Below are 20,991 nucleotides of genomic sequence, written 5' to 3'. Positions count from 1 at the left end.
CTCCATTCATTTTAAAAGTGGATATTTACAAAATGATCGATACAGGTAAACATGTTGTGTTCATTTTTACAGATGTTACAGTTGATAGTCCAGCAGGGTCTGGTGTCGGTCCATCAGGAGGTCTGAGCTCTCATGGAAGCAGTAAATCCTGCATCTGTGGGGGGTCACTAATTCATTTACCAACAACCATTATTTCTAATCATATATGTATTTTCACTGAAATTATTATTGACATTAATAAGATAAACAGGCTAAAATGAACTATGCTGCGCACCACATGAACGTCATTACAACATGATTAATAATAATTAATGAGACCATGAAGGGCGGGTTTGTGTCTCTCCTTGAGCAGTAGTCTTTGTTGGTTTATTTCAGGCTTTTGAAACTTAAACTTTGTTGCAGTATTTCACATCTGGGGCAAGTAGTGTGCTGCTGTGTGACCACGTAATGAGCAATGAAGTCTCTCTGTTATTTATTTATTTACTAATCTCAGCCAGTAACGTTCGTTATACTACAGACCCCCACGAGGCTCAAGTTGTAGTCCAGTTCCCACAGGTGTCAGTTTTTCCTGTTAAATTCAGCTGATAGCAGTAAAATGCCAAAGTATATATTACAACTCTTCAAAGAGAAGTTATGAATGAGAAGAGTGTGTGTGTGTGTGTGTGTGTGTGTGTGTGTGTGTGTGTTTTTAAGAAGAGTGAAAAGAGGCAAAGTTAAACTCTAAATCAACGAAGATGTGTTTTCTGTGAATGGATGTGGCTGCTGTCTGGACGGATCAATGTCAGAATAAAAAAATAAATAAAACATTACTAGTTGAATGATTGAAGCGATTTACAGTCGGCTTTGTAGAATAGGCTCAAATCAATATGCTATATTTAAGGAAATATCCTGCTAGTTTCATGTTACAATGTTGACTAAATAATTAAATGTAAATAAACAATAAAATCCCTTCGCCTGTAAGTGTTTGCATGATTAAAATGTATCATTTTTGAATGTGTTTCCTGTCAAATCGCACGATTTTATTTTGTATTTGTTGTATATTTCCCGTCCTGAGAGTGGAGGTCTGCAGTTGGACCCTCTTGGCTTAAACAGTCTCCAGTTATAGCTAATAGGATAAAACCCATGTGCCTGTAGGATCAGACCCTTTAAGACGGAGAGCTGGTCCAGGACCTCCTGGACAGGGTAACTCAGGATCTAACAAAACACATATCTGAATCAACAACAAGCTGATGGTTATTATTATTAAAAATGTGCCCTTAATAACAAACTGAAAGACTAATGTGCTAAAAGGTTTGATGTTTTTAACTCTTTGACAACAATAAATATTTGCATTTGTTCCATTTGGAAAGTTGTGTTATTGTTTTGGTCCATTTAGTGCAGATGAAACAATAAAACCTGATAAAAACAGGATCATTAACTTTCTTTAACTGTAACTCTGCAGCTGAGAGCAGAAAGTGAACCTGATGGCTCTAAATGTCTGTCTGAGCCTCTGCTTGTGATCAGAGAACAACATGGTTGGACTTTTAGAGGGAGGAGTTTGGTATAAAGCAGCTGTGAGCTCATTTTAACTCATGTCTCATGATCAGGACGTGTGTTCAGTTCTTCCTCTTCTTACTGTTGGTGGGTAGAAACATGAGACCAGACTGCTGCTCTTTTATTCATTTGTATCTGAAGACAGTGTTGCAGAGCAGGGCCGATTTTAGCACCCCTGAAAATGATATTATTTTTTCCTCTAACGTTTGATTTTGCAAACTTTTATAGAAGTTAGAGAAGAGACAACCAGTTAGCCTGCAGTTTCATGTAGCTTTACCTACATTACTGGTTTAATGTCCCTAAATGCTGAAGTTTGTTTTACTTAATGATCCTCGACCGCACAGGCCGCCCGGTCAGCTGCAGCCCAACGCTGACTGTGTGTCTGTCAGTCTGGGCCAAACTAATACTTTCAATATGGAGGGGGGAAACGAGCATTTCCTGTCTGAAGTTGGGTACACTATGGGAGCTGGGAGTGCTCAGAGTTCACTAACTCTGAGAGTCTTTCTCACTTTTACTGTCCCACTTGTGAGCGAGCACAATGAACCTTCAACAGGCTGAGAGAAGATTCCTCTTTCTGCAGTCTGTCTTTATTCAGCATCTGGTGACCTTCCTCTCTGGTTCTGTGGCGTCTGTGTGGGAAAAATGTGATATAAGAAGAAATAAATGAACTCTATTTCTCCTGTACGCCACACCTGGACTGAGGATATAAAAGGAGTTCACATGCAGCTGCTGTGTAGAGACTGAGCTCTGTGATCGTTATCAGGAAAGAGAGGAAAATCTGGAACAACTCCTGTTTCAGAGAGGTCAGTGGGAGATGTTGAAGTCTAAATGAGCTCAGAGCTGCTTCGTACCAAACTCCTCCCTCTGAATGTCACTTTGTTCTCTGGCCACAGGCCCAGACATTGAGAGACATCAGATTTCCTCTCTCAGCTCCAGAGTTACAGTTAAAGAAAATTAATGATCCTGTTTTTATTGACTCTTGGTTTCATTTGCTTTAGAAGCAGGACGCTGTTCAAAAGTCAACAAATAACTGATCTGAAGTCTGATATTTTAACACATTCTCTCTCCCAACTCGTCACATGTGGACGCTTGGTCAAGACACCATGGCGTCACTTTTTAAGGCCCTGGGAATCCTTTAGCTGTGTTTTTGAATATGTAGGGCTCTGCGCTCAAATCAAGAATAAATACGCAACGTCCTGTTAGACTTTTTGAAAATAAAACTAAAGTTTATTTATTATTCATTCAGTCTGTAGCAACATCACCTTTACTGTCTGTACTTCTGTCTGGATATACTGTACTTCCCGCCCTGAGCCGTGGTTCTGCTCGAGGTTTCTGCCTCTTTAAGGGAAGTTTTTCTTTGCCTCTTGCTGCTCTTGGTGGGAATTGTTGGGTTTCTGTAAATAACAGGAACAGTGTTCACTTGTTCCATTTTCCACTCAAAATAATCACTGCTTCTGGCACCATCTTGGCTTCACTCCTAACACAACCAACAGAGCTGCTGTAGGGCGCCGCCCTCTGTTGGAAAGTGTTTTAAATTACAGCCATTAATATTTAAATAACATGTGGTATTTAAATATCAATCATTATGGCTCTTGGAGAAATTCTGCAGTAGCTTCCTGTTTGTTCTGTCAGCAGTCAGTGCAGCAGCTGAGCCAATCACTGACTGAACAATGACAGTCTACTATGATCCTCGTAAGGGGAGCTCTGCTCTTATTGTTATGCTGAGTCGTGGCTTACTACTATTTCAAACACTGTGTTTGATTATATTCAAAGGGGGGGCATTAAATCACAGCAAGGGTGACGCTGTGATTGGATCACTAGCTGCTGACGCATCTCAGTGGCTTACACTCTCACTGGATCTTGTTACAGTTATAAATCTCGAAGCCAATAAAAAAGGTAAGGACATTTTACGAGGTCCTCCAGACCCGCAGGCCTGTAGTAAGTCCAAAAAACATGATTACGTTATTAACAAACAGGCTGCTGTTAGAACAGAAGTGTATGCAGGTTTGACTTTGAGTTGTAGAACAAGTCAGTTGTCTTTTATTTATTGCCACACAAGTGTCCTGGACAGAAAAACTGAAACTATGCTCTTAGGTTTACAGTGAGGGGGCCAGACACTGGTAAAGCAGGAGACCACAGGTCGGTGGTCTAAAGGCTGGAGGGGAGCTGAAGACCTCAGGCAAGCAGGCTGAAGACAGAACTGAACTGAGCAGATCTGGAGGGCGACCAGACGGGCGATGGCGAGGGTAGAGACCCTCTGGAGGCCTGGCAGGAGGTCTGCAAAAAGACTGGAGACCAAGACCAGAGTCTGATGGCTGAAGTGCAAGAAAAGAGAGCAGCAACAGGTCAACTGGATTGGAGGCTGGCGATAGCTGCTGCAGTCCAGTGACGGGGCAGAAGGTCACTGCAACTCAGCAGAGTCGGGTTTTGTTGGAGTGCCGTAGTGACAGAAAGCTGCTGTAGCTGAACAGAGTCAGAAAGCTGCTTTGGCTCAGGAGCAGGGAGAATCTGCAGCTCTTGGGTTGGGGAGTGCTGCAATGCTGGCTGAGCTGCCGACCGGGCGCAGGACAAACGGGAAACAGGAGTTGGCTGGACTGGGGGAACCTTTGAGGTACTGGACAACATGGTCTCAGGGGTGCTTTTCAACTGAATCTCTGGAGAGCAGCGGCGAGGATGAGCAGCAGGGCAGCGGAGGCTCTCCGGTGAAGAGAGGCTGAATGGTTCAGTGGCGTCAGGAGCCATGGCGACCAGGTCTCTTCTTGTGGCCTCCACGGGAACCCAGTGAAAGTATCCAGGTGAATCCCCTCAAAAGGCGAATGCTGGATGTGAAGGTGGCGAGCGGCCAAGGTGCATACTGGTTGTTCAGAATGTAGACAGACGGGCAGGCAGGGAAGCAGACAGGTAGCAGGCAGCTGAGGTACTAGCTTTCTTAAACTTAACCAAGGAGCTTTGGTGTCTGAACCTAAACACAATGTGGTGAATCATGTAGTGGCCTGACCTGTAGTGTAAAAGCCCTGAAAAGGGGAGCAGCTGAATGAAAGACGCACGGACACAAACTTTCCTCAGATCATGAGTCTTTTACTCCCATTCACGTTAGCGCAGGGCTAAACCGGAAGTTAGCCTGCTCGGCTGGCAAAAGTCAACACAGTGGACGCTGTAGCGCTACCGCCAACTAGACTTTGTAATTGCAGAACGACAGAGACACCGACGCACAAATATAAACGCATGGCGATGCGCGTAGCTATGCCGTAGGCTACACACGCAGACCCGACGCAGGAGTATAAATCAAGCTTTACTGTTGCTGGTATTAGAATTTATAGAAATAGAAATTAGACAATTACTAAATATGAACACATTAACTGTCACTCTACTGCTCACTCAAATGCTTGTTATGACTTACTGGTAAAACACATTATTTCCATCAGTTTAACTGTGCACCCACAGATAGACCTGCTGGAAGGATCTTGCTCAGACCGAACTCTGAAGACTCAGTTTTAAGTGGAAACAGTTTCCTACTGTGCTCGCTGTTAGACCAGACACTCAGATAGAAATGTAACTTTCTTATATTTCCATGAATTTAACAGACTTATCTTTATTATCATTTCTGCAGGTAGAGGATTTCATTTTAATCTGACCAATCTTTCACACAAAAGTTCACACTGAGGCTACATTATATTTAGTGAGTTTACAGAGATCAGCTCTTCATACAAAGAACATTTTCAAAATAAAACAGCAACAATGCTCGACTTGCTGTTCTCTCCGTGTAGACCATCGTGTTCCTGTATCGGGACAGCTGAGCGCTCGTCCTGGTCTGATCTGAGGTCATTATCATTGTTACCACATCAACACTTTCCACAGGCTAAAAGTTAAGACTAGTTTAACTTAATTAAAGGACAGGACTGTCTGCCCAGCCTGCTGTTGTGTCTGTGTCCTCTTGCAGTCCAAAGACATTCAGCCTGTATGACTGATCATGAAACCCATTTCCTGCTAACTGCATGACAGAAAACCACAGCAGAACAGACAGAAGAAGGAGGTGGGTTTTAGTAGGTGTGAGTGGTAAACGTTAAGTGTTGATCTCAGATGACCAAGCTTTAAAATGGAGGAATCATCTTTACTGTGGCTGCTGGGTAAGTAACATTTTACTTACTGTCTGAATGTTTGTCTCCACGTTGTCTGAAAGATTAGACATTTCTGGTGAGGCGGTGATGGAGCAGTGGATGATACGCATGCCTTTGGTGTGAGAGACCCGGGTTAAATTCCCCACTTTGTCCACCAATGTGTCCCTGAGCAAGACACTTAACCGCTAGTTGTTCCATTTATAGCAATTGTAAGTTGCTTTGGATAAAAGTGTCAGCTAAAATGAATAAATGTAATGTTTTGGAGAGCAGCAGCGAGTTACAGAGTGAATAACATGAAAACATCATATACATATTAGCTACGACAAGAGAGCAGAAATTTCCCCGATCACTATCTGGTAATTCAGCAGAGTAACACATTACAACAAGTGTTCATTTTCACTTGTTAACAATGAATAGTTGAATTCTCATAGTAGATCATAAAAAAGGAGGAGAAGGAAAAATGTAGAAAAGTTTTTAACAAAAAGGTGGAAAATTAATATAAACAATTAACTGAAATTACCAACCTGTCATTCAAATGAATTAGTATTTTAGTTCATCCATTAAACATTTAGTTTAAGTCAGATGTGTCTTAAGGCAGCACCTGTGTGACGCCTACATTTAAAGCTTGTGGGGCACGTGGGGCTAATTTATCTTAGCTGACAAAAATGGTTAAATACCAAACAAACACGTTTCAATCAAAGTAGCTGCAGAGCCTTTTTAGTGTTTGTTTAACCCTTTGCTGCCTGCATGCACACATTGAGCAGATAAATGGGCTCACTTTTCTGCACAGCTCCTCTGCTTTTACTCACTGCTGCTCTGTTTGTGGAAATTGATCCAAAAAGCACTGAATGTGTTAAATGAATATAATTTGTTGTTGACAAATCTATTGTCATGTGTGTTTTTCTGTTCACTACAAGCAGGTTGTTCTGTGTTGTAGAAAGTCCAGATGTCTTGTTGCATGTAAAACCTCAAACCAACCTGAGTGTTTTCTCTTTAGTTCTGACCTCACTGCTGAGCTGCACAACAAACCAAGGTGAGAAAACTTCTTCTGTCACAGCTGAAAAGTTATTCACTCCCTGATAGAACAGTTAGTGTTTGTGGAGGGAAACAGCCACTTTACAAATGCAATAAAACACTGAATGCAGTTTTGATGCCACAAGTAAGACGGATGTTGCCAGATCTTGCTGCTTTTTACTTTTATTTATTCAGGGGAACTTCGATGAGACGAAGCCTTTCTTTTGCAGGAAGGCCCTGATCACATTCACATAGTTACATGTTCAGCCCAGTACAACCACAGTCTGACCTGCTGGCCACTGTGCAGCGCCACTGGGGCAGTTGAGGTCTTTGCTCAAGGGCACCTCGGTGGTAGTAAATCCAAACCCAGATTTATCCTATACCGGCCCAGGATTTGAACCAGCGACCTGCCGGTAACATGCCCATTTCTCTAACCCAGGGGTTCTTAACCCTTCTGGCAGTCCGACCCCTTTCTGAAATTGAAAATATTTCGCGACCCCCCCCGCGTGGATCACACAGAATGCGTTTGTTGCCTTTTTAATTGTATTCTATTGGCAGCGTTCATCTAATGAGTGAAGAGACGGGTTGTGCTGACAGAAGTTTGCAGTTGCTTGGATTGTCCTGAGACTGCAACAGTCTGTCCCCGACTCATCCTAAAATGAGACTTGACCCGACCGTCATTAAGATGAAGCCCCTGGACCATCTGGTAGGCTACTACCAGCGGTGTCTTCTGAGGGTCTCATGTGCCCACACAGATCTCCCTTTCCATGTCTCCTGCGTGTTTGTAGGCCTACACCTCACACACTCAAAACAAAGCCAGAGCAGGTGCTCTCCGTTTGTCTGTTTTTTAAAGCAGATATTTTTAACAACTAAAGACACAGACCTGTGAGTTGTGATCAAGTTTCTGCCAATTTGAAACGAAAAGATTAGCCTACAGATCGCTGACGCTATAATCTTTGATTAGACTGACAGGACAGCTGATTGGGTCGTTGCCTAGCAACATGATAAAAACTGCAGCGTTTGCTCTTTTCCAAATTCAACCAAAAAAGGCGCTGCTGCTGTGCGCCTCACGCTGTCTGTCTGATCGGGGCCTGATTCTGACACACAGCTGATTTAACAGCTTAGCAGTTCATAAGGAGATGATCATTTGAATCAGCTGTGTGGGAGCAGGGAGAGATCTAAAACATGCAGGACTAGTGTGCCTCCAGGAGAGGGTTGGGAAACACTGCTGTAGACTGCAGGGCCTGTTTTGATTGAGTTCACAGTTCAACGCAGAGATGGCCTTGGAGGTTGATACCCTGAGTTGCCTTAAACATCTGCTCCTTGAATGAGGTGGAGTCAGAGCTGGTGGATGATTTACTGCATTAGTTGAGGGTTGTAGCCACTGCTGTTTTGCTGCCTGATCAACTACTGATTTGTGTCCTGATTTTAAATGTGGGTTCCTTTTATGAGACTCTGTTACAGGTGGTGTGTCTTCAACTTAGCCTTATTGTGTGGTGTTTTATGTTTAGGTGGTGGTGCACCAGTGTGTGGTGTCAGGGCACACTTGTGGCCCTCAGGTAACCCCCTGCATTTCTGGCTTCTGTAGATGCTGAGGAGATAACAATTTGTTTTTATCCTTTAGCATCTCTGCAGCATTGGCATTAACATCTTGTTGGTTTAATATTGTTTGAGCTTGTGTAGTTAATAAAACTGCCCAATTTAGATTTTTAAATATTGATGTTTAATAAATCACCTTTGCAGTCGAAACCAATGTCTCTCTTATAAAGAAATGATCTGTAAAAATTAAATCCCGTGGGTTAAAATGAGAGATTATCATGGATCTGTTCCAAGCTTACTTATTTGCTTGTAGCGCTACGCTAACCTTTCTCCTAAGGACAGTAGTCCAAAAATGTTTAAGTACCTCAAAATTCATTTATAACAGTTTCTTATATACATATTTATAATGTGCCTGACCTTCTTCTCATTGTGTGCAAAGTTTTATGATGTGAAAACCAGTGGAGGCTTATGGAAGTGAAAGTCAAATGTTCCAGCTTTTTAACTTACTGATTTGCAACATGCACACACAACCCACGCCACACTTTATGTAAACAAACGGATGTAAAACAGTACAAGGAGAATGTGTTGCTCTCAGGAGGACGCTGTATTGACACAATGACATCCTGACAGATCTACATCTGTCACTGCAGAGGCTCTAACCCCAACCTGGAGGACGAAATAGTATAATAATAATAATATTACAACATTAACACAACATTTACAGTAGGTTTTAGTCTTCACTGACCCACTCTGCTTGTAAATCATTTAAAAGTGAAAGAGTTGCACTGCAGAGCCCTGCTTCTCTGTACACTATCCTTATCCACCAAAACAGTGCCACAATTACAAGGTGTGGTTACCATAAATTATGATGTAAATTTCTGAAACAGGGCCCTTTTATGGTGCTGGAGGCAGGAGTGGTATTTTGCTTTGTCCTGACAGTCAGCATTTATCTGAACAGAGAGTGATGGTAGGTGACTGGGGCCAGCCTTTATACTATCATCAGTCCTCAAAACCTGCACAGGCTCACATCACCAGTCTTGGGACTCAATTTCAAACCAACAATTGAAAGCCCCAGAGCTTGAGGAGATGCTTTTTTACTCACAATTATGCTCACCAGGTTTCACTCACAAGTAGGCCTACATAACTAATGAGAACAACAGGCTGCATTAAAGATATTTAATCTACTTAACTAATATAATAAGTATATTACACTGGAGAAAATTGCAAAGGAAAATAAAAGTTACAACTCTACAGATTTGTTTTGGAAAAGTTTTGTTTTGACACAGAAGGGGCAGCAGTAGATGGAAGCTGACAGTTTTTAGCAGCTTTAGTGCCATTGAAAGAGAAGCTGGAGGCAGGTGAAGTTCTGCACACCCTTCAAACTCAGTGATCAGCTTCCTCTGGTAGCAGTGCAGCCTTCTCTGTGATATAAACACAAGTCAAAAGGTCAAAACCTTGTTGCCTGTTGGCGCCACAGAAGGGGGCAGAGTGACCTCTGCTGGCTGAGCTCCCACATTGCAAGAAGTTCAGATGGGGATGAGATGGAGTGGATGATGTCCAGATCTGTAAGATTGAAAAGGGACTTGAGAGAAAGAGAGAGGGAAAAGTTGGTCAGAACATAGCGAGACCTGCGAGGGAAGTAATAACAAGAAACTGAGAGCTAGCAAGAGTGAGAAACAGAAGCCTGAGAATACGGAAAAGTGCAAGGAAACGATTGGAAAGTTATAATTGAGTTCAATCAGGATGGTGGACACTATCACCCAATTAAACTTACCAAGGCGATTGAGAAGGAGATTGGCAAAATCAAATTTGCAAGATTTTTGAGCAATAAACGAATACTATTACATGCAAGCAGCAAACAACAAGAAAAGATTCTTAGTATGTCCACACTTCAAGGGGAAAGGATGAAGGCCCACATCCCAGGAGCAACAGCAAAGGTTAGAGGAGTTATATCAGGAGTCCCTTTGAATATGTCAATGGAAGATGTTAAAAATGAGATTCAGGGAGGCAAAGCAGTTGAGGCTACTAGACTAAAAAGCAAACGAGATGGATCATTAAAAGACACACTATCTGTGGTTGTGCAATTTGAGAGAACCCTCCCTAAGTCAGTCCAAATGGGATACATAAATTACAGCGTGAGAGAATACATCCCTCCCCTATCAGATGCTATAAATGTCAAAGGATGGGGCACACAGCTCAGCAGTGCAAAGGAAAGCTAAGGTGTGCTAGATGCGGGGGCCAGCACAAGTATGGAAATTGTGAAAAGGATGCAAAGATTAAATGTTGTAACTGTGGAGGAGAGCATAGTGCTGCATTTGGTGGATGTGAAGTGCGAAGAGAAGCCAGAGAAGCCCAAAAGGTGAAGATATTGAACAAAGTATCATATGCAGAAGCTCTAAAGAAAGTAAGAAAAACAGGATCAAATAACAAAAACTCCAGTGGAATTGTCCAAAGAAACATAACAGCAGTTAATCAGACACAAAACCAGATTCCAGCTCACACACAGAATGGTTGCGAGCATAAATGTAAAGTTGATGATGATACGTTGATAGTGAAAAAAGTGAACTTTGTGGGTTTCATATGTCACACCATCAATGAAAAGTGACAGAATTAAGGCTATTGTAGAAGCAGCAGGAAAACCTCTTGATATGAAAGATATAAAGCAGATCAAATACATGTGTTGACGGTAACTGAAAATGGAAATACACAAACTGAGGGTTAGGACGCTTATAATGGTTCTTCACATACTACAGTGGAACGCAAGAAGTCTTATAGCTAATGGTCAAGAATTCAAAAACTACATTCATGAATTAGATGTTGTTCCAGATGCAATATGTGTACAAGAAACTTGGTTACGAGACTAGATTTGTGATATCAGGGTTTAGTGCTATAAGGTACGATAGACCTAACAACCAAACTGGTGGAGGGTGCATCACCTTTATCAAGGATAGGTTGGCCTACAGGGAATCCCCAAGCTCAGAAGATTCAAATGTATAATAGCTGAAATCTATAGCCCAAGGAAAGAGGGAAACATTAAATTGATTAATTTCTATAACCCATGCAAAAACTTAGATATCAATAAACTGAATGAAATGGCAGGGACTGTATACAGGAAAGACATATGGTGTGGAGACTTTAATGCAGACAACAGCTTATGGGGCAGCAATCACACAGATAATAATGGGGACATAATTGAAGAAATGATGGAAGAAAGATCACTGGTCTGCATTAATAATGGACAGGGAACACGAATGGATGTGAACAGGGGTAAAACATCATGTTTAGATATCACACTGGTATCAGATAATTTGGTAAAAGCATGTGAATGGTTTGTTATGAATGATTCTACCATAGGAAGTGACCATTTTCCAGTTCTCACTATTATTAACACAAATGTATGTTTCCAAGAAGAAAGTACGAGTAACAGATGGTGCTTTGAGAAAGCAGACTGGGAAAAATTTAGGTTATGTTGTACGAAGTCAGCAAACCTTGGGACGTTTGAAGGTGAAATTACAGAACACATTATAAATGCAGCACATTTAAGTATTCCAAACAGAACAACAAAGGGCAGGAAGAAAGTGGTCCCTGGTGGAATGAGGAGTGTAGCAGAGCTACAAAGCCTTTAAAACATTAAAGAAGAATTTATCACAAGAGAGTGTTTTGGATTTTCAAAGGAAAAGGGCAGTGGCACGTAGGACAATTAATTTAACCAAAAAGAAAAGTTGGAGAGAGTTCTGTTCCACCATAGGTAGAGGTGTAGAGTTAGGGGATATATGGTCTATGTTTAAAAGAATGAGTGGGAAAAGGAAAGCGATTAAAATCCCAGCTTTGATAGATGGAGGAAAGACGGTGGTGTCAGACAAAGAAAAGACAGAGATGTTGGGTAGGGCTTTTGCGGCTGTGCATAGTGGTGATCACCTTATGGATATTCATAAGCAACAGAAAGACCTGGCACTCAGAGAAAATAAGGACGTGAAGCTGAAGAGGGAGGATGGTACAACAACTTTAGATGTGGATTTTACAATAACAGAACTCAATATAGCTCTGCTTGGCACGGGATATACAGCCCCAGGACAAGACCAGTTATGTTATGCCATGTTCCGACAGCTGCCAGTAGGGTCAAATAAGCTAGTGTTAAGACTGTTCAATAAAATATGGAAGGATGGAGTAATACCGAGAAGTTGGAAAAGTGCAGTTATACTACCGTTTAGCAAACCTGGTAAAGACCCAACCAATCCTGGTAATTATAGACCCATAGCTCTGACATCACACTTATGCAAACGGATGGAGAGGATAATAGTTCGTAGGTTATCACATGTAATGGAACAGAGAGGACTACTGAGTAATATACAAAATGCATTTCGGAAAGGGCGCTCCACAACAGATGCTCTCGTTAAGTAATGAGGTAGAAAAGGCACTGAAAATGAAAGAGCTGATGTTAATAGTGTATTTTGACATTGAGAAGGCATATGATACTATGTGGAGGGAAGGACTACTTATTAAACTAAATAGAATGGGGTTTGAAGGAAGGATTTATAACTGGATACTAGACTTTTTAACAGATAGGAAAATTAGAGTAAAGGTTGGATCAGAAATTTCTACAGAGTTTAAGGTAAATAATGGCATTCCACAGGGGAGCGCAATTATTTCAACATTATGATTAATGATATTTTCAGATTTAGATGGACACATCAAATCAGCGTTATACAGATGATGGGGCCATATGGATGAGAGGAAGAAATGAGTCATATGTGTTAGAGAACATTAGGAAAGCAATAGGGAAAGTAGAGAAGTGGTCATTCAAGTGGGGATTTAAAATATCAACAAGCAAATCCTGTTATATGGTGTTCACAAACAAGCGAAAGTGTCATGTAGAAAAGCTTTTTCTATATCAGCAGCCAATGGAAAAAGTAAATGAATTTAAGTATTTGGGATTGTGGTTTGATAGTAAGTACACATGGAAAACACACAGCAATTGGAAACTAAATGCAAACAAGTTATTAATTTACTGAGAGCGGTGGCGGGATGTGACTGGGGTGCAGATAAACAGTCACTAATTGACATATATAGAGCATGCATGAGGTCATTAATAGATTATAGTTGCATAGTATATGATGCAGCAGCAAAAACAACATTGGAAAAAATTAATAAATTACAATACAGAGCTTTACGGAGATGCATTGGAGCCATTAAGACAACTCCCATTAACACAATACTCATAGAAGCTGGAGAGACACCACTGGAGTTAAGAAGAGAGAAACTAGCGCTAGCATATTGGGTCAGATTGAAAGGAAGTGGGAAAGAAAACCCTGCAAAGGAGATAACAAAGGATTGTGGAGAGTATTTCAAGTTTCGGGGGCATGGGTTTGGATGGACGGGGGAAAAGAGAGTCAGGGAATACAGAATGGAAGCATTAGATTTCAGCACACCCAGTCCAGTCAGTAACATTCAACCTTGGCTCTATCCAGACATGAAAACAGATTTTAGTATACTGGAAAAGAAAAGAGGATGGAGAATAGAGGAAGTGGGAATACGGACTAGCAGCTATCTGAGAAACAGTTTCCATAATTATCTAAAAATCTATACAGATGGATCTAAAAACAAACAGGAATGTGTGGGAACTGGAATATATATACCAGAATTCAAAATAAATATCTCAAAACGATTATCAGATAGGCTATCTGTATATACAGCATACAGTCATTATAGCATTACAGTGGGTTGAAGAGGTCAGACCTGATAGGGTGATATTATGCACAGACTCCTTAGCAGTTATTAAAAGCATTCAGTCAATGACATCTGTCAGAGAAGACCTATTGATAGAAATGTTTCACAACTTGTTAAGATTACATCGGGGAGGGACAGATGATCAGTTTTGCTGGGTGCCAGCTCATGAGGGAGTAAATGGAAATGAGATTGCACACAAACTAGCAAAAGAGGCATTACAAAAGGAAATAACAGTTCAAATACCTCTAGGAAAAGGAGATGGAAAAACAGCCATTAAGAAGAAAGGTACTGAAATATGGCAGAAATGGTGGGAGGAAGACAGGAAAGGAAGGAGTTACTATAAAATACAAAAGTCTGTCAGTAATAAAAATTATAGCGAAAGGAGCAGGCGGGAGGAAATTATTATGACAAGACTAAGAGTAGATCACACAGGACTGAATGGCACCTTGTTTTTATTGGGAAAAGGAATAGTGAAAAGTGTGAAAACTGTGGTGTTAAAGAAAATATTGAACATATCATTTTGCACTGCATATTGTTTGAGTTGGAAAGACAGATATTTCAAGATAGGGTTCAGGAAGCAGGGCGGGACTGGAATCTGATGGGGGTATAAGAATCACCAGGAAGGCATTATTTAAATTTCTTAAAGACACTGGGTTGGTGAACAGAATATGAGAGCACCTTATTGAGGTTGATAGCGGACTGATATGATGTTACACACTCCAGTACAGTAGGTGGCGGTATGCACTTAAAAGTTGTTTGCAATCCGCCATTAAAGAAGAAGAAGAAGAACCGACCTCAACACAGCGTCCACACGTCAGTATCGAGCGTCCCATCCCTAAAGATTTCTACAAAACAAAAAAAAGACAGCAGACACATTACAGACTGGTTATGTTATACAGAGGGAGCAGCAGGAGCAGCAGGAGGAGCAGCAGGAGCAGCAGCAGGAGCAGCAGGAGCGGGTCTGTTGTCTGGATCTGTTGTTCTCTGTTGGATTTTCTATGCTGGATCATGGCGGAGGCGCAGACTGTAGAGGACTCCGGATATCGCTAAGAAGCAGTTTCTTCCCCAGAAAGCAACAGTTTCTACCTGACGGGACGATGTGAGGGTGAGGAAGTCAGTTTAGTGACCGGCCATGACACAAATACAACATTTATTCTCTTTTATACCGCAGATTTATAGCAGGCAGTTTCATAGCTGCTGTTTGTGCAAACAAAAGATTAAACACATAATCAAATTGTGAAGAGTTATTTTCCACCACATTTTCAGTAATGTTAACTTAACCTTAGACCTTCCTGCCTGGACTTCACCCACCCAACAGTGTCGCAACAGTGAGGAGGCAGTGCAGCAGTTCCTCTGCAGCTCCCCTCCCCACTGTCAGAGAAAGAGCAGGTAACTTGAAAGCAGCAGACAGACTTCACCTCCTCTCTCATGGAGAAGTTTGTGTTCCTGTTGGTCCTTCTGTCTCCAGCAGCTTCTGGTAAATACGAGCTTTTATTGATTCATGGAGGCAGGAAAGATTATTTTTATAAAATACTGTCATCTTGTCCTAAAAGGTCTTTTGTAGGTGTTGTAACGGGGCCTTGGGCTCCTGAAGTAGCAGGATTAGCTTTTTTCCTCCTTTGGATAATGTAAGCTACTCATAGACTGTATGTAGCTACAGTTGTCCAAAAGAAGATAAAATGATATCGTGTAGCTTTTCGCGCTCAGCGTTAAACAGTGTGCAAAGACTTGCTGGCTGTACGAATTGATCTTGGTTGAAGTTTATGCGCGATTTAGATGTACAAATATTGATAGTGGTAGATATTTTGACGGAACATGCCAAGACCCATGCATTCAGACTTTTTAAAATGTTTTGGATCATGCAAATCAGTGACTGCTGCCAGCTTATTTTGTAACAGTGTAATCTGTGTTTATACAGTGAATAAAGTGAAAGTATTATTACAGTAGGCTATTGTCTCCATTCATTTTAAAAAGTGGATATTTACAATATTATTGATACATGTAAACATGTTGTGTTGCATGTGTGTTCATTTTTACGGATTGTACAGTTTGACAGTCCAGCAGGGTTCTAGTTACGGTGTGAGCTCTTAATCATCATCTGTGGGGGTCACTAATTCATTTACCAACAACCATTATTTTAAAGACAAATGGGTAAGATAAACACAAACACGTTTTCCAAATGAACTATGCTGCGCACCGCATGAACGTCATTACGACATGATTAATAATAATAATAAATATGAGACCATGAAGGGTTTGCGTCTCTCCTTGAGCAGTAGTCTTTGTTGGTTTATTTCAGGCTTCTAAAACTTTAGAAGGTCTGCATTTGTCTTAATATGTTGACGACGCTCAGGTTAGTTATTAGTCCAAAAGTAGATAAAAGAAAGATCTATATCGTTTAGACCGTTCAGTGAAGCTTTTTCACACTTAAACAGCAAAGTCTCTGCTGGCTGTATGAAATAATTTTAGTTGAAGTTTATGTAGCGTTACTACAACGGTGTTTCCTCCTGTCCTGCATGATTTAATCTGTCCCTGCACAGCTGATTGAAGCAGCTTCAGGATTCATAACGAGTTGGGGTTAAGTCTCTTCCTCAGGGACACATTGGTGGATCGGTCGCAGTGGGGGACTGAACCTGGGTCTCTCACAACAAAGACAGGCTATTTGATGGACTTTTTTAATGTTTTGTATAAATCAGTCACTGCTGCCGGCTTCTTTTCTAACTGTGTAATTTGTGTGAATACAGTGAATAAAGTGAAAGTATTTCTACAGTAGGCTGCTAACTTTTGTGTCTCCATTCATTTTTAAAAGTGGATATTTACAAAATGATCGATACAGGTAAACATGTTGTGTTCATTTTTACAGATGTTACAGTTTGATAGTCCAGCAGGGTTCTGGTGTCGGTCCATCAGGAGGTCTGAGCTCTCATGGAAGCAGTAAAATCCTGCATCTGTGGGGGGTCACTAATTCATTTACCAACAACCATTATTTCTAATCATATATGTATTTTCACTGAAATTATTATTGACATTAATAAGAAACAGGCTAAAATGAACTATGCTGCGCACCACATGAACGTCATTACAACATGATTAATAATAATTAATATGAGACCATGAAGGGCGGGTTTGTGTCTCTCCTTGAGCAGTAGTCTTTGTTGGTTTATTTCAGGCTTTTGGAACTTAAACTTTTTTGCAGTATTTCACACATCTGGGGCAAGTAGTGTGCTGCTGTGTGACCACGTAATGAGCAATGAAGTCTCTGTCTGTCCAGACTTCTGTTATTTATTTATTTAATTATTTATTTATTTATTAAACCCTGCCGGTAATGGACGTTATACTACAGACCCCCACGAAGCTCAAATTGTAGTCCAGTTTCCACAGTTACTCTTCAAAGGTAAATTATGAATGACAAGTGTGTGTGTTTCTTTTAAGATGAGGAAGAGAAGCGAAGTTACACTCTTAAACAGCGACGATGTTTTTCTGTGAATGGATGTGGCTGCTGTATGGACGGAATTAGAATAAATAAATGGTGCCTGGGGGGAAAAAAAATACTGTTACTAGTTGAATGATTGGAGCCTGTTGCGTTTTTCAGATTTTGAGAAAGGAGAGGCTCAGTTCAATGAAAATTAACAAGAAAATTTAATAAAAATATAGGTGAATAAAAGATGGCATTACAGAACAAACAACAAAACAAAAACACTGCAGTTGACTGGAAAGTTGTTCCTCTTTTCAGATCCACAGCTTACAGTCCTGATTCTCGCAAAATGAATTGTTAATATCCTCCAGGTATGTAGGCGGGTCTTTTCCTCCAAATGGCCCAGGACCATAGCCATTGGTCGTTTGGTCACTTCTTCGTCACCCAATTAGGAAGGGTGTACCTTAATGCTCTATATTACTTTTGGTCGAACAAAAGAGCACTGATCCCAGACGTGAAACCCCCTTCAATCTACAGGAATAAACAGTCTTTTGCTCTAAACTAATCATGGAGAACAACAGGGCTTGTCTACAAAATGGTTGACACCCTATCTTAAGTGTCAATGAAACAGTCAAAAAACTGTCCTTCTGGCACTAAACAAAGAGGTGTCCGTCTTCTTTACATTACAAAGAGGATACAAACAATGGTTTAATCAACATTCTAATGCAATCGTTTGGCCTAAAATCCTGCAGGTTTACATTTGAAGGAAAGCACTGAAACACTGGAGTACATTAAGTTTGTTTTAACTTTTTAAAACTCAACAAGCCATATGGCAATTGTTGCTACATTGGCACGTTAAGTGCTAAGATGAGTAGAATAGGCTCAAATCAACCTGCATCTGTAAGTCGCGTACATCTATACTCCAATTTTAATTATTTTATTGTAATTTAATGTAATTTTATTTGTCTACTGTATGCTTCCGTTTTTGGTTTGTTGATGCAACGAGTGAATTTCCCCATTGTGGGATCAATAAAGTCTATTCTATTCTTCTATATGCATCACAATGTTGAACCGTCCTAGTAAGTTGTTAGTCTGGCTGTAAATTTACAGAGTGTCCGTTAATAAAAGGCTGTTGTTGATCATCTGCTGGACAGTGAAGGTTACCACTAACGTCTCCCCCGGTCTTCAGACTCTGGTCTGGAAGCTGAGCAGGACACCAACACTACGTACTTTAGCAGCTTTGTAACGTTCGCTGCATTTATAGGAAGTAACGTTAGAAAGTAGCATGTCATAACTTTGCTTTAACATTACTAAGTCACACAGTGAGAAAAAATAAATCCTGTATAGAAAATAAACACTAAACATTTTATATTCACGCCGCAGCCCTCTGAATCGTAATCGGATCGTGACGCGTCTGAAGATTCACACCTCTAGTTCCCGTGATCTCAGGTTCTTCTGTTGAAGCAAAGAAATGTAATTACTTTTTCTCTCTGATGTTTTATTGTTTTTAGATGTGGTACGAGTGAAACCTGGAGATGATGTCATTCTGCCATGTCAGGCTGGTGAAGCCTCCATCAGAGCTGTAGAGTGGAGCAGACCAGACCTGGAGCCAGACTACGTCCTCTTTCACAGAGATGGACGCTCAGTTAAAACCCAGCAGCATCCATCCTTTAAGGACCGGGTGCAGCTGGTGGACAGAGAGCTGAAGGACGGAGACGTGTCTTTAATTCTGAAGAACGTGAGTAGCAACGACGCTGGAACATACGAGTGTCGAGTTGCAGCAGGTGGATCAAGACGTAAGAGAGCCATTATTAAGACTGAGCCAATCAGAATCATTCAGCTGGAGGTTTCAGGTGAGTTTGTGGAGGTCAGTGTGTCTGTGTGCCATGTTGTAGCTGCAGTTTATTCCATGTTGATTCTGAGAGTCAAACATGAGGAATATAGAAGATATAGAAGAGTAAATGGAGGCTGTTCCACTGTTCACTCATTTCCTGACTAATATGCACTTTGATCTTCAGGGTCCAACAGCGGAGACGTCGAGGTGGGAAACTACGGTCTTTACTACGGACTGGGAGCAGCTTTTGTGCTGGTTTGTTTAGCTGCTGTTGGATTGGCTGTTGACTGGAAATATAAAAGTCATAAGGACAAGAAACCAGAACAGCGTGCTGCTGAAGAAGCAGGGAACGACCTCTGATCTCTTTCCACCACATGTTTCATACATTCAACATGATTTTCAGTCTTTCTGTTGTGAACGTGTAAGTTTGAGGCTCTCCACCGTGATAATCTGCATCATCAGCTTAAACTTTTAATTTTCCCCTTCATGAATTGCTACCTTATCGTGGTGGAGGGGTTTGCGTACCCGTTGATTCTGGGAGTCGTCTTATCTGCATATCAGCTTTGGTCTAAAGACAAATTGGCCCCAGAGACGGATCAGACTAAATGCAATTCAAATATACACCGTTGGCCACGGATGGAAAAAGTACTACAATATTCTACTTAAGTAAACGTAAAGTTTCTTAAACTGCACTCAGATACAAGAAAAATGTAGATCAGTTAAAATCTGCTCTCAGTAAATGATGAAGATGTTATATGATAATGTCATGTGATTTGACTCTTAAATCAAAGACCAGCTTTCCAAAATAAAGTGCATTAACATGTCAGTGTTCACAGTGGAACATTTATTTTCTATAGACGCACTCTGCAGCCTGTTCATCCCACTAATGATCAGTTATAAATATCCAACCAGCTTCCTCTGTAGCTTCGCTGGAATTAACCAGAAAGAGACAAAACTCTGACGATCAAACAAAAATGTCTGACAGTAAATAAAAAGAGCTGTGGACACTGCAGCAGGTGCAACACGCTTCATTAAGCTACATTTAATAAGCTGCTACTTAAACAGCAGAATAAAGCATCAATAAGGCAGCACAGAGATCTAGAGACAATATAAACTCCACAGCAGCTGCAGCAGATAAAAATACTGAGGTACAAGTAAAATATCAGATATTTTAAAAACAATCAGACTATAAAGTACTTTGTTACAGTAAGGAGAGTAAATGTAGCTGGTTGTTTGCAGCCTCAGCACTGATGTATCACAGGGAGCTTCATGAACAGATTAACCAGCTGAGTTGTTGTTTTAGCTTGATATAGTAGGTGAGTTCGAGATGACGGCGGCTGTATGAAATAATTTTAGTTGAATTGAAGTTTATGTAGCGTTACTACGACAGTGTTTCCTCCTGTCCTGCATGATTTAATCTGTCCCTGCACAGCTGATTGAAGCAGCTTCAGGATTCATAACGAGTTGACAGTTTGAATCAGCTGTTTTGGAGCAGGGAGAGATCAATGCTTTGCTATTGTAACGCATATATATGTGCGTGTCAGAGGTCGCACGCCTCTGGAGCAACTAGGGGTTAAGTCTCTTGCTCAGGGACACTCACACCAAAGACAGGTGTCTTATCCACTGCGCCATCACCACCCCTTTATATGAAGAGTTATCCACAGAAAGAAACTACTACTCACCACAGCCACTGTTGGCATTTCCTAATTAAGCGTGATTTAGATGTACAAATATTGATAGTGGTGGATATTTTGATGGAATATTTGATGGACTTTTTTTAATGTTTTGTATTGTTGAGAATTATTTTAGAA

The 20,991-nt window shown here is 40.9% G+C and overlaps 1 protein-coding gene across 3 annotated transcripts in view; it reads left to right on the top strand.

Moving 5' to 3' along the window:
* The window catches only part of LOC119911640 (coxsackievirus and adenovirus receptor-like), a 27,796-nt gene extending 7,546 nt beyond the window's left edge, over window positions 1-20,250 (top strand). The window contains exons 1-3 of one of the 3 annotated variants that reach the window (XR_005445938.1): window positions 14,720-15,036; window positions 18,858-19,199; window positions 19,365-20,250. Coding sequence is in view for 2 of the 3 variants with exons in the window: in XM_038730590.1 (XP_038586518.1) it covers window positions 15,360-15,408; window positions 18,858-19,199; window positions 19,365-19,540 (567 nt within the window). In the remaining variant the exon portion in view is untranslated. The other 2 variants (XM_038730590.1, XM_038730589.1) reach the window with 2 other exon arrangements.
* The last annotated feature ends 741 nt before the right edge of the window (window positions 20,251-20,991 follow it).

Source organism: Micropterus salmoides, unplaced genomic scaffold (genome assembly GCF_014851395.1).
Source record: "Micropterus salmoides isolate LMB-PRFRI ecotype aquatic unplaced genomic scaffold, ASM1485139v1 Ms_hic_scaffold_2, whole genome shotgun sequence".
NCBI classification, from domain to species: domain Eukaryota; kingdom Metazoa; phylum Chordata; class Actinopteri; order Centrarchiformes; family Centrarchidae; genus Micropterus; species Micropterus salmoides.
This window is presented reverse-complemented; position numbering and strand designations above follow the sequence as displayed.